Source organism: Mus pahari, chromosome 12 (assembly GCF_900095145.1).
Source record: "Mus pahari chromosome 12, PAHARI_EIJ_v1.1, whole genome shotgun sequence".
Taxonomy (NCBI): Eukaryota; Metazoa; Chordata; class Mammalia; order Rodentia; family Muridae; genus Mus; species Mus pahari.
Window position 1 is genome coordinate 30,450,192 of NC_034601.1, and position 16,743 is coordinate 30,466,934.

General features: G+C 50.9%; 1 protein-coding gene across 1 annotated transcript in view; it reads right to left on the minus strand.

Moving 5' to 3' along the window:
- Pdia5 (protein disulfide isomerase family A member 5) overlaps positions 1–16,743 on the minus strand; it is an 84,662-nt gene that overhangs the window by 43,482 nt on the left and 24,437 nt on the right. The window contains exons 3-7 of the mRNA XM_021209641.2: positions 14,941–15,028; positions 8,179–8,262; positions 7,842–7,887; positions 5,322–5,414; positions 1,482–1,542 (exon numbers count right to left, since the gene is read on the minus strand). Coding sequence (XP_021065300.1) covers positions 1,482–1,542; positions 5,322–5,414; positions 7,842–7,887; positions 8,179–8,262; positions 14,941–15,028 — 372 coding nt within the window. The remainder of the gene's footprint in view (positions 1–1,481; positions 1,543–5,321; positions 5,415–7,841; positions 7,888–8,178; positions 8,263–14,940; positions 15,029–16,743) is intronic.

Sequence of the window (16,743 nt, forward strand, 5' to 3'; positions counted from 1 at the left end):
TGAGTGATTAATCGGGTCCTCAGAAAAGAGGGGGTGGGGGATGCTGAGACCAACTAATGAACATTAATAGACAATGAGCCATAGACTTCAGACATGGTGTAATTGGGATCCTCCTATACTCACGAATACCTCTGAGGCCAAGAGGGTTTTGGAGGAGGCTGGGGCTGGATAGAGACTCTTATGTTGTCATGGAGAACAAACAGGCTCAATCAGGCAAAGCTGCCAGAACCCCCAAGGAGGCATCTGGCCAGAGGTGCACACAGCACACAGCACAGAGAACAGGGCAAGGGCCTCTATTGAGGGAAGTTAGATAGGCTTGAGAGTCAACAGAAAACTGAGACCACAGACTGTGCCACCTCAACCACTCAAACTCCCATGCATAACTTCCTCCCACAACTGACAATCCCTTCTGGCTTCCGGAGGGGCATGTGTGGCCCCAGGGTCATAGTTCAGAGCCTCACCAGGTTCCGATCGTGGTAAGAGTTGGGACTATGTGTCTGAAGGAGGGGTTAGGCAGTACTTCCTTGAGACTGTTTCTCTGTTACTAGAACTTAATCAGCTGACCAGCAGCCATAGACGGTGTGCCGATGTACAGACATGGCTGTGTTCCAATAATACTTTATTATAAAAACAGTGAGCCATGGAGCCACAGTTTGCTGAACCACATCAGAGGCTTACGAAGCAGCAGGCATAGCAAGCAGTTTTCCAATGAAACAGAAGACACTATTCATCTGGTACAGGACACAGCACGTGCTAAGGGTGAGTATGGCTTTGTTACGCAGCCTCAGCTTATTTACATGTGATTTACATATATTTATAGTGCTGGCTGGTGATGTAAAATATTTTCAAGTCTGTGAAACGCAGTTAACAAGGTGGGGAAGCCTGTTCCCTGACAAGTGTGGAAACTGAGTCCAGAGAGGTTGAGCTTGGTAAGCTCATCTAGCTCCCCGGGAGCCAGCGGGCATCAGACCCGGAACCTGCCCCCTGCCACTCAGCTCTCCTTTGGTCATTTCTCATAGCCTCTGTCCTCAGACAACTCTGGAGCTCAAATCCCCAGGTCCCACTTCCTCTCACCCTGGTCCCCTGGTCCTGCCAGATGACAGGAGCAGTGCTGAGGGAGCCATTGTCTCAGAGGCTGACAGGGGTGGGGAGGAGTGGCAAGGCCAAGAGCTTATAGCAAGGCTGCAGCTGAACTACAGAACACACTGAGGTGGAGGGCACGCTCTGCGGACCCAAGGGCCAGAGCTGCAAGAGGGCAGAGCTAACTACACAAGACTCCCTGGAGTGTTCGGGGTGGAGAGGGCAGGAAGCTGCCAATTCCAGTGGAGAGAGAGAGAGAAAAAGGGCAGCAGGAAGATGGGAGTCAGTCAGAAAGGCTAAGAGGAAGGTCACGAGGTGGAGAGACCAGGGTCCTAGGCAACCATGGCTGCCTACCACCAGCAGAGCCTAAGTGGACACTGGGCCAAGGAGCATTCACTTACAGGGAGCATAGAACATCATGAGCAGTGGCTTCTCTTCTCTCTTCAGGAGTCGTCTGAAGTCCTGAGGCCCAAAGAGAAAACAACCAGGAGGTCACACACAAGGAGACAGCATGGAAGCTCCGGCCACCTTTGCCCCAGAACCAGCGATAGGAGGCACAGAGGTGTACGCTTCAGAATTCATGTGAGACTCAGTCACAGCCCAACAGGAGATGGAAGAACCTCGGGGTGCCCTATCCTAGACCACTCTGTAATCAGAGAGGAGGAAACTGGGTCCCAGAGAGGACAGCTGGCTCTTCCAAATCACTGCGTGAGGTGAAGTAGCCAAGACCAGCTACTAACTTTCAGCTCCATCTACCAAAGCTAAAGATATCAAGGTGCCATTTTTCCATGAGATGACTGAACAGGCCAGCCCTCCAAGTGATTCTGAGAGTGAGTGTGTCTCAGTAAAGGGATCTGTTTTCAGTAAAGGGGGTCTGCGTGGTCACGGGGATCTGCTGGCTGAAGTAACAGACTGTGGGCCCACACCTAGTAATCTCTTCCTTGGCTTCTGCTCTACCACCACCGTGGGTCCCCAGGTCCACAGTGCCCGGAAGGACATGGAAGCCTGGGCCACAACCCAGGGCATCATAAACAAGATCATCTGTATTTGTGAAAATTAGGTCAGCACCCGGCACATTATTTGAGAACATAAAGTGATCTGTTAAATGAATGTGGTAAACGTAAAAAGGAAAAGGGTTATTACGATGCTTGAAACAACCCGCTCTCTAGTGAGAGCCAACGAAGGAAGAGGAAATCGAGCCGGCGGAGGGCTGCAGCGAGAGCCTATTTTGATTACAGCCAAGTCCCTCTAACCAGCTTACGCAGAAGAAAATTAGAGGCTTTTTCTCTTGAATAATAAGGAAAATAAGAGAAAATTTAAAAATGCATCTTACTGACAGCAACATGGCATTAAGTGAATAAACGCCAGCAGATCCCACACAATAGAGTCCAACTGCAGCATTAAAACAGAGGAAGACACATATCTAATGTCACAGGGAGATGTGTGTGTTATACTGGGGGAGGGGAGCTTTGCAGAACAGCATATGAATGCAACGACGTTCTTCTGGGAAAAAATATTTATGTATGCATTACCTTAAAAGCCTGGAAGCCTACAAAAATATCAGTAGTGGGCCATCTCTCAGAGAAGAGACAGGGTGATTTGTGGCTTTCTTTTATGCATAAGCTATATCTAAATATTCAACGGCGAATGTGTATTACTTAAATTTTTTTTTAGCTAGATAAAAAAAAGGTTTTAATTTTTTTCGGGAATCTAAAACGTTCTGGGAAAAAAAAAAATCTTGAAAAGCTTACTCTTATTTACACCCACAGAGGGGTTAGGCACTTGTTTTAAAACAGAATTGTAATCAGATGTTAACTTAAATAACAACCAAAGAAGGGAGCTTTAAGAAGCCATGGTATTTGGGCTAGGGATGTAGCTCAGGAGGAGGACGTTTACTTTAGCACACACAAGGCCCGGGCTTGAGTCTTCACACTGGGAGAAAAGAATCATGGCGCTTATTTGGGAGTAGCAGATGCTGAGTCTGCCAAGGAACCAAGGGCATAAAGTAAGAGATACTTCAACAACAAAATGGAGGTGATGTAAGTTCGGTATTTGAGATGGGGACCGAGAGGCTGGACAGGCACCTCTGCAGAGGCATCCCTGTGCGCCGCTGTGGCAGCAGCCTTTGTCATGTAACCCTGGAGAGTCCTGGACCCTAGCTCTCATTATCAGGCAAGTGCATGAGCGTTCCCGCCTTCACAGATTTATTTAATTTTTAATTTTTTTTTTTTTGAGGTGAGATTAAGGCTTAAAACATGACTACATTTTAATACTAATAACCTTCAAACAGATATTTGGCCCTAACTGGGGATCAAAGACAGAAACACTTTAAAAACTATCTTCTGGGATCTCTGCAGATTAAAAAACCCAGTAAAAGATGTGAGGGGGAAAGGTTTGATCATACCTAGCCTATAAAAATTTGGGCTCACAGCTGGGCATAGTAGCACGTGCCTTTAATCCCAGCACATGTGAGACAGGTCTCTGTGAGTTCAAGGTCAGCCTGATCTACATTTTAAATTCCAGGACAGTCAGAGCTACACAGTGAGACCTTGTCTTGAAAACAAAACTTAAAAAAAAAAAAAAAAATTGGAGCTCACATCATTAATAATGAGTTACAATGGAAAGTACTGAAAAGTATGGAATTTTAAGCTTACTAACTAAACCACTAATTTAACTTGACTACTGAACCTTTAGCTATCCGTGGGGATTCTAACTTCAGAAAAGCAGCAATATCTTCTGGTTTTGCAAAAGAGAGAACAGTACAGAGAATAGTAACAGGACTATGGGCTGAGGTGAAAAAAAAACCTTAATGTTCTTACAGTTACAGAAGACACGAATAGGACGTTCAGGATGTGGTGGTGGGGGGAGTCAGGGGGGTAGGTAGCTGCTTTCCATCACCATGGAACAATCGGTGGTGTGCCTGTTCTTTTCCCAGCACACAAGCCACCTCCTGACACCTGTACCTCGCTCTGCCTGACCCCCCATGCCAGGTGCTTTCTAAAAATCTATACCTTCTAGGGGACAAGCCTGATACGTCCTGCTTGGGAATGGGGACTTCTAATACTTAGACTGATTTCTGGGCAGGCCACAATGATCATATATGATCCTACCCTCCAGAAAGTAAAAGTAGTCAATAATTTTAGCCACACCCTTAGTCCCAGCACTCAGAGGCGGAGGCAGCTGGATCTCTAAGTTTGAGGTCAGCCTAGTCTACAGGGTGAGTTCCAGAAAAGCCAGGGCTACACAGAGACCCTATCTCAAAAAAACAAACAAACAAACAAAAAAACCAAAACAAAACAGAAAAAGAAAAGAAAGAGTAGTCAATAATTTTAAATGGAAGAAAGGTGAGAGGAGGCAAATTAAAAAAAAAAGTTATATTTCATTTACTCAAGAAAGTGACAGCCGCCGGGCATGGTGGCGCACGCCTTTAATCCCAGCACTTGGGAAGCAGAGGCAGGCGGATTTCTGAGTTTGAGGCCAGCCTGGTCTATGGAGTGAGTTCCAGGACAGCCAGGGCTACACAGAGAAACCCTGTCTCAGAAAACAAAAGAAAGAAAGTAACAACCATCTGGTCTGCCCCCGCCCCACTTTGGAGGGTTATTGCCTGCCTCAGACCATATGAAATCTAAAGTTAGCTCTGTTGTCACCCACCATATGAAGGCATGGCTATATAAACAGACACCATAACAATGAGATCTGAGGCTATACAGAAAGAAGCACACGCAGTCAGGAAGGCTGAGGGTCAGGCTAATTACAGTTTTGTTTAAGTCATCAAGAACTAATGAACACAAACACGGCTCACCCCTCCACCCTCTCGCCCAGCCAACTCTGAAAATGCAGCGTAAAAAGGTAAAGAATTTGCTCAAAGTTACACATGACTCCGGGGGGGGGGGGACCCAAACTGACCTCTACACCTGACTCCAGGGGGGAATCCAAACTGATCCCAGCAACATTTGCCTTACACAGTGCCAGGGGGCAATTAAGTCTACTCTGCTAAGGAACGTCTAAACATGTTTAAAACATATTAAATAAGGCAGTGGAGAATGGAGACTTCTCAGGTCCTCATCTAGGAGCTCCTGTTAGCTGTGGTACGGAGCCAGAACTGAGAATCAAATAGTGGGGTCCTGGCCTCATTCGGATGGAGCAAAGGTCACATGGGCTTGCTCGGGGGCCCCTCTCCTCAGGACACTCAGGTACCAGGAGGCTCTAGCATCCACCAGAACTAATGGGGAATAGATTACCTTCTCACTGTCAATGTGCACAACATCTTTGGCTCCAGGATCTTCTTCCCACAGTGGGGGACCTTTAGGGTCCTTCAGAAAGGCCACTATGGACTAAGGGAGAACAAAAGGAAAAAAAAAAAAAAGACTTTAGTAAGGAAATGGAAGAAGTGGCAGACCCAAAAACCTACTCTGCTTCCTGTGGGGATATCCAGGCACACTAAGTGCCAGTCACAAGGCTGCAGGTGACACTTGCTGGGAAGGGGAAATGGAATTTCTTGTCTGTGGACGTTAGGACTAAGTGACCCAGAATGTATTCCCAGCACCTCCTCCATGGCACCACTGGTCAGCTGACGGGACAGTGCTCTTCTACCTTGTACCTTGAGACAATAAGCTGGCTTCCTCAAGCAGAGACAACCCCACGCTTCACCTACAAATCTCCCTGTCACCTCCCCCAGAAGCCTTTCAGCTCAACTGAACAAAGACCTCCAGGCTTCTGCAAGAAAGAGACATCCTTCCAGAACCCTAAGCCCTCCCACTGTCAATGTCCTAAGCAAGTAAGCACAGCACTCAGCACTGGCTGGGGAGATCATGTTCCACACGGCTGATAAGACAGCCAGCCTTAGAGGCTGGTCAGTGTGAGCCAGTAGGGCCCAGGCTAGGAAACACCAGGCCAGGCTCCTGTCCACCACCTATGGCCCGGGGTATGCCGTGACACTTCTTCCCTGGATCCTTCTGGATCGGTGTAATGGAGCTAAAAAGTCTGACTGGGCGTCTTTCCTCAGTCCTGGAAATGATGTTCAAGGAGTGGCATCCGTAGACTCTGAGCTGAACTTCAGAGTTCCCACAGCCACCTCACCCCTACCCAGCATCAAGGAAAAGAACAAAACAAAAGGATGGTGTGGAGGGAGAAAGGAAACAGAGGGGCCAGGCTAGAAAGCTGCTGTTGCTGTAGGTGTCCTTTTCCTTCCACGGATGCTCAACACCACGCGTGGGTCCTTGCACAATGCAAGGAGACAGCACGGGAATCAGCAGCTGAGAGCCTGCCCTCAGTTACAGGAACGTCACGAGCTGGATGCTCAGAATCCAGGTAATCGGGGTAAATGGGATGCCTTCCCTGCCCTACAGAATTCCAGGCACCCTGCCCCGGTCTCTCTTGACCCTATGGGTTTTGAGATCCTATAAATGTAGCTGCTCATACCGAAACCAAAGTCTTTTTGACCCTGCGCGATGCTCGGCTGACTTCCAATCTGTTGGCTGAGGCAGAAGGAGATACGCCCTAGATACAGGACGGTGACAGAGACCACTCTGCTGCCTTCCCCAGATGCTACGTGACAACTGTCCCTGGGCTCCTTCACTTCCCTGACACAGAGTTCTGGGCCATGCCGTTCAGGCTCCATGACTCCAGGGAGACTTCCCGGTGTGGTCCAAAGAGAAACCAGCCTTTCTTTATCAATGTGTGAGCAAGTCCCCCATCCTGCTTCCCAACCAAATTTTGCTCCTGGGGAACATGTGTTCTCTCTATAAGGACCTTAGCTTATATTATAACACAGAATACATCTCCAAGTGTCTACATGAGAGTAAAGAATCAGGTAGAGAGCCCACAGAGCAGTGGCCATGACCCCTTTGGGGGTGGCATATCAGATGTTTATATTAATGTTCACACCAATAGGGAGCTGAGCACTGACAGCTACACAGACAGGTGAGCAGACAGGAACAACTGGAGAGAGAGGTACACAGAGAAAGAGAGACAGGGCAGAGCATGGATCACAGTGGGGGGGAGACTACCTACTAGGCATGAGACCCCAGGTTCATTCCCCAGTGTGCAGAGAACAGAGACTGAGACAGGAGCTCAGAGACCAACCCCTGCCTGAGAAGAGGGACTCAAGTTAGAACCAGATGGAATCCATGGCGCCAGCCAAGGCAGGCAGCGACCTTGGACCAGAAGTAGCATACTGGTTTGCAGCAGAAGATGGTGAAGCTAAAGCAATGCTCAAGGCAGAGGCAAGACCGCTCCTCTGTGACAGCTATGTGGTACCTGCAGGTGTGGGACTTTACATCTCTTTATGTAGGCTTTCTACCTGCTTGCAGATAGGACGGTGGCAGGGACACTAGGTGACCTCCACATCCCACCTGGAACAAGCCACCTCAACTTGAAGGTGCCAATCGGCCCCCATGCGTTCCTGGACAGGGTGTGCCCTTCAGCCTACGGGCAGCCACTGTGGGTACCCTCATAGTGAGGAGATGGTTTTGAAGCAAAAGGAGACCCAGGTCTGTGGAGGGGAGGAACATGATGTCACCTGCCTCGGCAGGCAACTCCTAGACATTCACTAACAAGGTCTGGGGTATCCCTTGTGACAACAGCTCTAAACCTGGCCGGATCCTCTGCTGACATCGATCGATCAGTGTTAATGATAAGAACCCTTGGGAGGTCAGGAAGAGAGAGTCCTGTGCAACCTGCCCCTTCTCCTCTCAGGGAGACCTGCCAAGCTCTTGGTGTCCATTCAGGCTCCACCCCACTGAGAAGAGAGGCAAATTCACCTTCAGCGTCACGGCTCGGTCATACTGCATGTGGAACGCACCGTCCCTGTCAAATGTGGAAGAAGAGGTGTTAACTTCAGTATGCTTCAGCTCACAGTCACCGTTCAGAATTCATTCTCGCTCTCTGTCTCTCATTCTCTCTCTGTCTCTGTGTGTGTGTTGCTCTCTATGTCTCTGTGACTATCTTTCTTTCTAAGAAATAATAGTAAGTACGGGGGTGGGAGGGGGGAATCATTCTGAAATGAACTAAATTTGCCTAAAATCTGCTGTCCAAGGAAACTACCAATCAAAGCTCTCAGCATTCACTCTGAGATTGGAAATGCCCACGTGTACTTACTGGTAATGGAATAATTCAATCTTTTTGTCCTTTGGGCTGAGGTCAACTTTCATCTTCTTGCACAATTTTCTACTCTCTGCGTCACTGAAAGACAGAAATGTCGGGGAACATTTGTTACCTGAAGTCAGCCCGTAGGTGTTGACAACAAAATCCGATGGAGGCGGAAAAACAGAGCAGGCGACCTGGAATTCTCGGACCAGAAGAAGTCCAAGAGGCAGTGTGGCTCTGAGGGAGAGTAACTGGCAGACATAGTCTGTGCTGGTCAGGAGAGAAGGCGAGCATACAGGGAGAGGATGTGCTGCCTGAAGAGGCCTCGAAGATGGGTCAGGGAAAAGCTGGGAGACTCAGGGGTAGGGAGCTCACTAGAGTGAGAAATATAAACCTCAAGCCAGGAACCCTAGTCCCAGTTGATCAGGAAGCTGAGGCAGGAGAATTGCTTGAGCCCAGGAGTTCAAGACTATTTGGGGGGGGGGGGGTCCCTCCACACCATGGTCTGTCACCTGGGGAAGTTTAAAACAGTCTGAGCTTCTGCTTCCAGATCTGTGAACATGGTGCCTGAGCAAGATTTTGTTTCTGAGGTTCTGAACATGTGCTACCTGCTACGGGCCATCTGTCTGGGAAAAGGAAATGTCCTGCCATGTTGGAGGAGTGCTGAAATCTGTTAAAAGCCAGGAAGAAGAGCAGTGCTTCGGTTGCAAGAGCCTCTCCTGTGGTGTCTGAGAATCTAGAGGGATCCTTCTGGCAAGCAGTGCCTCCCAGGTGCCCATCGCTGTCCAGGAAGCACTCATGCATGACCTGATCTAACTGCGGCATCCTTCCAGAGAGGCCAATAAAGTCTCCAGGTGTATTCCCTGAACCAGCACTACCCAGGAACTCATTAGACATGCCAAGGCCCCAGCGAGCCTGCCTGCTACATCAAAGACTCTTGGGTACTTGAGCAAATGTGTCTTAACACGACTCCTGGGCAATCCAGCTATGTGCTGGAGTGTGGGAAGTACCAAGTAACAGCACTGGCCTGAACGGGTCCTTCTTCCTCTCTCCTCCCTGTCCCAAGCACTTAAGAGACTCCCTGCTCTCCCTGCAACCAGCCGAAGGCAACCTGCTGCTCATTCCCCCAGCACCCCGTCTGTTATTTCAGGGCCATGCCTCCAGATCTGAATGGGATCAGTGAGAACATTCCGGCGATCAGACATCCGCTGGATCCGTGACCACACAGCAGCAAGTCTCCAGGGAAACTGTGGTGCCGGGTCTGGTACCCGTGGGAAGTTCCTTCCTTTCCCACCTGTCGGCACAGCCCACTTCCATGCACAGGCACACCAGCTTCCCACAGCTGGGCAGGAGCTCCAGAACAGATGGGCTCATTAAACCACCCGGCTCAATTCTCCAAGCAATATCTTCAGCAGACAAGCAAGACTGCAGGTGCCAATGTAAGAGTGAGAGATTTCCGGGTTAAGAGAACGCGTCTGTCTGCGTGGTGGTGGCTCACACCTTTAGTCCCAGCACTGAGGAGGCAGAGGCAGGATTTCTAAATTCAAGCCCAGCCTGGTCTACAGAATGAGTCTCTAAAAACATAAAGAAAGAGAAAGAGAGACATGAAACATATCTGGTACAGGTGGGCCGGTAACAATATCAGCATGGGAGTGTCATAGCTGGCAAAGGATTTGAAATGGAGTGTTACGAGAAATTAGTCTGGGGCAGAGGAGAGCAGGACAGGATGGCACAACGCATCAGAAGGAAACCCACGGCATCTGGCCTGGACCCTCTCACCCTAACGCCTTGAGTATGCTCTGCACACCTCTCTGACAGCAGCCTCCTTGTTCTGGGTTTACCCTGGCCTTTGGGGAGTCGACCGAGAAGCGGAACTGCCGAGGCCTGTGTGCCAAACAGCAGCATACAAGGCAAGCCTTCCCTGTGCTGAGCTAAGTTCCTGGGAGAGAGGGCCGTGCTCGGGATACTTAAGACCGTCCCTGACGCGGCTCATCTGTCCATCTGGTTGGCTATGTGTTCTGCTCTGTCCAACTGTTTATTTGATCACTCTCCCATCACCAGGTGGGACAACAAACAGTGCTTTGGCTGCTTGCAATCTTCAAAAAAGGACAGGAAGGAAGGATAGGCCCCGGGTCAGTTCACCTCCAAGTCCTTGTGTATTCTGCTAAACTGTAGGCCATGGAAGAGACCCAGAGCTGAAGCCTCAAAAGCCACTCGGGAGGAAAGCTTCACACCAGGCCTCGTGGGTGACAGAGCAGGGAACACAGGAGCACCCCGTCTCTTCCTTGGTATGTATGCCCTTGAGACCTAGCCCAGCTTGCCGTAAACAAATATACCTATCTCTACCTCAGGGCTACTTGTTGCAGACTACACAACCCTCTCCCTCAGGTTATGTGACACTGCCCAAAGGTTCTCTCCTCTCCTCTGCCTCCTACATACTCTGTCAGAGGATGGGACAAGGGTGACTTCCCTCACGCCCTAGCATCCCAGCTTCTCCACTGTCTCTCTCCATAGCACTAATAACATCTGAACACTTGTCTCTGCAGGCGCCCCATCAGAAAGGTTTGCCCCCTGAAGGCAAGGCCTTGCCTTCACTCACAACTGCTCCTCAGGGTCACCACAGTTGGCACATGACTGAAAGTGACTGAAAGATGCTATCTTGGAGATGCTCGGACAAGGCCCTGAATGAAATTCTGACTTCTTGGGCACCGGGAACTCCGCCAGGTGACAAATTCTGAGGGTGGGGGCCCTCAGCTCTCTGCCCTCTCCCCGACAATCCCGTCTCTTAAGTGTCTAAGTACGCACGTGAGCATGTACTAATTGTGCAGCTCAGACAGTAGAAGTCATAAGAGTTCAGGAAGGGAAGAAAATTACCCACGTGAGGGACTTAAAAGGATCTGCGTTGAGAGATTAAGAACAATTAATTGATCCACTGCCTCCCTCCCTCCTGCAGCTCCTGTTGGAGGCTCTAGGGGAAAGGAGACAGAGGCAGAGAAATGACCCGCTTTGCCTGAAGTCCCAGAGAGCCAGGCTCTCCTCTGGCTGGTGGGAACCAGCTACCAGCCTACCGGGAGGCCACATCATTAAGGCCACACGCCATCCCTCTCTACTTCGTTTGGCTCCCCACCTTCCCTACAAAGAATGAGGGATGGATCACAGAGGCCCATGCACACACTCACCCCACATCCCACATTCTATACCCCGAGAGACAGGTACAGGCGGGGGAGGGGCTGCTAGTCTGGGTGGCTGCTGCAGGTATGGGGAGCCGTGTTGATGAGATAGCTTAAGCGGAGCAGTCAGACTCAGGAGCCGCAGGTGGGGTGAGGGTAAGGAGAGAGAAGGTACTGGGGGGCTAAGAGGAGGCATTATTGGATCTTTCCAAATCTGTGGCCTGAACCGATCTTAAGAGATGGCGTATTGGCTAGCCAGCCGCCATGCCATGCCAGCTCTAGATCTGGCTCCACCAGCAGCAGGCAAAACCTTCGATGAAGCATTAGCTGTGAAAGGTAGGATAAGCTGAGAGTGAGTGCCAGATGCCAAACGAGGACAAGGTGTGGCTCGGGGACAATGAGGGGACAGCTGCAGAGCAGTTGACCTGGGTAGGACAGAGAACTCTCCCATGACAATCAAGAACAATCCTGACTGACTGGTCTCTTTGGCGCCTACCTCTCCAAGGAGCCAGCGAGGTACAGGATTGATGCTGCACTAAGAACCCACAGTGAGAGGACTGTGGCTTCTCCTCCCAGGTGGTCCAAGGCCCCCTCTCCACCTGTCCAGACCGGTGTCTGAGACAGCGGTTCTCGCCCTGGGGGTCGCATATCAGACATCCTACACATCAGATATTTACATTACGATTCATAACAGTAGCAAAGGTGGTACAGTTATGAAGTAGCTATGAAAATAATTTTGTGGTTGGAGACAGGGGGTCACCACGACATGAGGATCTGCATTGAAGGGTCGCAGCATTAGGAAGGCAGAGAACCACTGGTCTAAGGCTTCGCTCCTCAGTTAGGACTTCCTTCCCAAAAGCACACCATATGCCAGAAGGTACCTGCAGCTACACAACAAGCATGGCGCTTCTTATGGGAGTCTATTTTCTCCCATGGGAAGTAACATTTGCCCTGCTTAGGCGAGAAGGTGGAAATGCAAATTTTAAATAATTCTTAGAAGAAAATGTAAGACTTCCAAATACATCCCACCTGCCCTGCAGGCCCGAAGTCTTGCATCTGGGGGCTGCTTCAGGGAAACCAAGCAGATGGGAAAGGGGAAGAAACGGAGTGTGGTTAGGCGGTGGCTGAACACCCCAAGGAAAGAAGCAGGTGAGGGGAAAGCCTGCCCACGGAACTAATGTACCAAGCCTAGTGTCTGTTGCTGGCTCCAGTTCAGCCTCTTAGATGGCAGTGCTGAGCAAGGCCCCATCTCAGTGCCACACCAGGCCCCAGAGCACCGGGGAGCTACCAACACCCTCACGTGTGGCCTACCCAGCAGCTGTGGAGGTAAGAGCTGGGAAGGAGAGGGGGAAGGAAGAAGCGACAAATCCATAGACCGGATCCATGTGCTCAAGTAATAGCCAGGGACGAGGAGAAATGTCAACAGAGGAGCACATGAGCATCGGCAGGTGTGTGTGTGTGTGTGTGTGTGTGTGTGTGTGTGTGTGTGTGTGTGTGTGTGTGTGCGCCAAGGCAGGAAGTCCTGCTGGGGAGACTGAGATGGGAACTGCAGCAGTACTGACTGTGGGGTGGCTAGCGGACCATCTGATGCTTCATAGCAATACTCAAAAAGAAGAACAGGGTCTCCAAGCCGCTTCCTCCCTCCTCAGCAGATAGTGCCAGAAAGCCATCTCAAAACACTTCTGCCAGGAACAGGAGGGTCTCATCCTCGAACTCACAGACACACACAGGTTGCACGTGGGACAAGGGGATGGCTAGGCTCCCATGCAGCTCACGTGGTGAGTGCCGTAAGGCTTCACAGGGTACATTCTAAGGACTAGGAGGTGGAATAAATAGGCAGAAGAGCAGAAGCCAACTCATCCCTTGGGTTCTTGTTGTCTAACAGCAGTCCCTGAGACCTACCACTCAGGGTGGCTTATAAGGATCAGAACCCAAGCCCTGTCCCTAGGGCTGTTATGGGAAGAGTCAGTTGGCAGTACTTTGCCTCTAATCCCAAGCCCAGACCCAGATATCCGGGCTTTGCCATAATCTACCTACTTGGCTAAACTACTTTGAGATTGTACTTCCTCTTACAAGGATAAACCTGATAAACGCAGGGGCAGTGACTGGACCAGCCCTGCCTCTTGAACAAGGTGCCTTTTCTAAGCCCTAGCCTGGAGTTCAATTCTAGCATATTAAATTCTCAGGATTTTCCCATTGGCACTAATTCCAGACACTCAGACTACAATTTTGTCCTAATCTCTAAGTTGATCTCGATTTACCCACTGACCCCCCGGGTCCCAACAGCTCAGGTATCCTGCTCTGGAGGTTCCATAGCCCCTCTGGAAGCAGGACACTCATCTCCACAGGCAGCACTTGGGGGCCATGCTGCAGGGAGCTCTGGCAGGGAGGGCAGTATGAGCACATGATCATCTCGGGTCTCTGCCCCGCCCCTTGAACATCACTGCCTCTGCAAAGGTTTCCTTGACCTTTCCGGGCCCTGTGTGCTGACTGCCTCTTGGCTATGGAGCCTCTTTACAGAACTGCTCACTTGGCTGGCAGCCTAAGCCCTGGCTTGTGTGTCTGCTTCTTCCTCACACAGTGCGCCCCGAGAAGGCACAGCTATTCATCTGTGAATCCTCAAAGCACATAGTAAGTGCTTGGTAAAAGCTAATGGATAGACCTGGAGGGAAGAGCCACTACATCAAAGCTCTTCCGCTCGCTCCTGGAACCTGTAAGCCTCTTAAGAATGCCCTACAATAAGGCTGCATCAGCTTGCCAAAAGCATCTTCAGGTACAGAAAACTCCCAAGTGCCTTCTGACAGACTGTGTCGTTTGCCCAGTGACATGGAGCACTGCTAGTCATATGGGGGTGACAGAGATGCCTGGAAGGTAGCAGTGCCGTCAAGCCAACTATAAACTGGAGTCAACCAACGGCCGAGACCTCAGTAGCTACCCAGTGAGCGGTCCTTTCTGCTCAGGTATTAAAGGTAGCCACGTGCACCCGTGTACATGCATGCACGCTCCTCCATACATGCCTCTCCTATGCTACTCTCTCTCTCTCCTCTGCAGCTTAAAAGTCGGTGTGTCACAACACAGCACCTCCATCGGCCATTTAGGACTCAGAATAGCAAGAAGGTTACTCGGGCTCACCAACTTACTTAACCGGCACAGGCCTGAGCCGGCCTCGGGGCCACGGCAGAGTCTGGTGGCCAGACGGTACTGTTGGATTGAGAAGGGCCTGGACTGGAGATGAAGCTCATGGCTCACAGCTATTGCTGCAGACCTACCTACCACGAGCCAACGGGGTGGCCCTGAAAATCACCCAGGTCTGGAATCAAGGCTCCTGTTTTCCAATAGGGAAGACTCCCTCTGCCCTACCACCCTCTGAGAAGGTAAAGCAGGACACAGGACATAAAGGAAAGAGAGGGCTTCAGGAAAATGAGAAGAAAGGAGTCCATGGAATGGGCAGACAGGGGTGGGGAGCCAAGCCTTCCCTCTGCGAGGCAGAAGGGACCCCATGTGACCTCAGGGACCTATCATCCTCTCTCTTCTTCCTCAGCCACCAGGGGCCCAAAGGTTAGCCCTAGCCCCGGCCAGCATGCCCTGGGTCCCCAGTACATACCCGCAGTCCACCCAGCAGATGGTGCCTTGGCCTTTCACTGCCTGGGCCACAGTGGACAGTAGCTTGAGATGACTTTCAGCTGCTACCTCTGTGAAAGAAAGATCAAACATTTGTGTCCAAGGGCTCTGGACCACAGGCAGGGTGGGGTGAGCACAAGAGTCCCTCTTCGGTCGGGGTGTCCAGGTGTCTGGACAGAGCTCCTGGATCAGGGTTTTAACTCTGCCAGTCTGCTGCAGGGTGTTTACAGCTGGTGTTTGATACCTGCCCCCGGCAGACTCGCAGTCCCGTCCTCCTTACCAGCCTGTGAACTCATTCAAAGGGTCCAGCGGGCAGAACCCGGTGAACAGCAATCTGCTGCCTTCTTTTGCCCCAAACCCCATGGTATACCCCAAAGCCAAGCAGAAATGATATCTGAATTCTGTGCCTCCGAGGCGCTCCTCTTCCAGGGTGGAAATGGGAGCTGTCTGTGAATACAAAGCATGCCGAGCCTTTCACAGAGACGCACAATAAGCATCGCCGAAAAAAAAAAACGCGCTCAGAGTCATTCAGAGGAGGCATTCCAGGGAAACCCCAGCCAGGGCAGCAGGAGGCAGCAAACCACTGAAGCAGGAAAGCCATTGTTCCACTGTGCACACCAGTGGGGTAGGGTGGGGGTGCAGATAAAGCACCCCACCATGGGAAGGGAAAAGCTGCTTGGAAGGATGGGAAGAGGGAAACTAAATCCACCAGAAGCCAGAGTCTGGGGCAGTAAGCATGGAGAAGATGCAGGAAGAGAAGCCATCACCCAGACCCTGCCCTGGCATGCTGGGGCAGCACAGGGGCTGTACTTCCAATGAATTGAACAAAGGTGGAGTCAGGTAAGGCTAGTCTCTCCCTTCATTAGTGGCCCCTCGATTCCATCATTAACCCTAACTTCCCACTCTCCAACTCTGCCAGACTTCTATCTCAGGCCTGTGCTGGTTCCAAAGCCATGGCTCTGCAGAGCTAGCCCACTTTTCCCTAGACTCTCTCTGAAGAAATGAGATGCAGAGATGCCATATGGGACCGGCTCTGCCACCAGGAGTGGCTGGCCTCATGTGTCATGTCTTCTTATCCCTGGTGACCTCATTTATGAATGGGAGACTATCTGACAGTCGGCACTGCCTCTCTTGGGGCAAGGAGAAAATGAGACAGTCATAACGGCTCCCCCAGATCCAGCAGTTTACAAGGGCGTTACCCCAAAGAGTTTCTCACTAACAACCAGCCCAGACACAGGAGAAGCCCCAACAGAGATTCCCTTTGCCTCAGTTTCCCTACTTCAGAAAAACAGCAAGCTCACACACTGGGCTCCCAAGAGGTAGCTCGGTGACAGTGCATCCAGACCCTCAGGAGCAGTAAGGGGTAAGAATAGCCATATGTTGTGAATGTTCAGAGGGTCCAGCCCTCTCGAGGGACACACGGCCAAATCATCCATCAGCCCAGAGTGCCAATGGGATCTGTGTAGCGGATGAGCTGCCAAGAGGATATGTGCCCAGAACGAGCCTAGCCACTAGCTGCTACTTCTCCGGGACACAGAAAACTTGGCGTCCTAAGGATCAGCAAAAACACTTAGCTCTGTTGGAACCACAGTGACAGCCAGCCACTTGCCCTTCCTCAAAGTCACTGCCAAGAGCCAAGCAAACTGTCCAGCGTACTCTCACCAGCCCAAGGTCAGAGGAGTGGCAGGTGGCGGCTCCTTCCTGGAGAGGCTGCTGGGCCTCAACTTGGGAGTCCACTCCAAAGTCGTTCTTGCATCTCACCCCACAGCAGGACACCCAGAGGTCA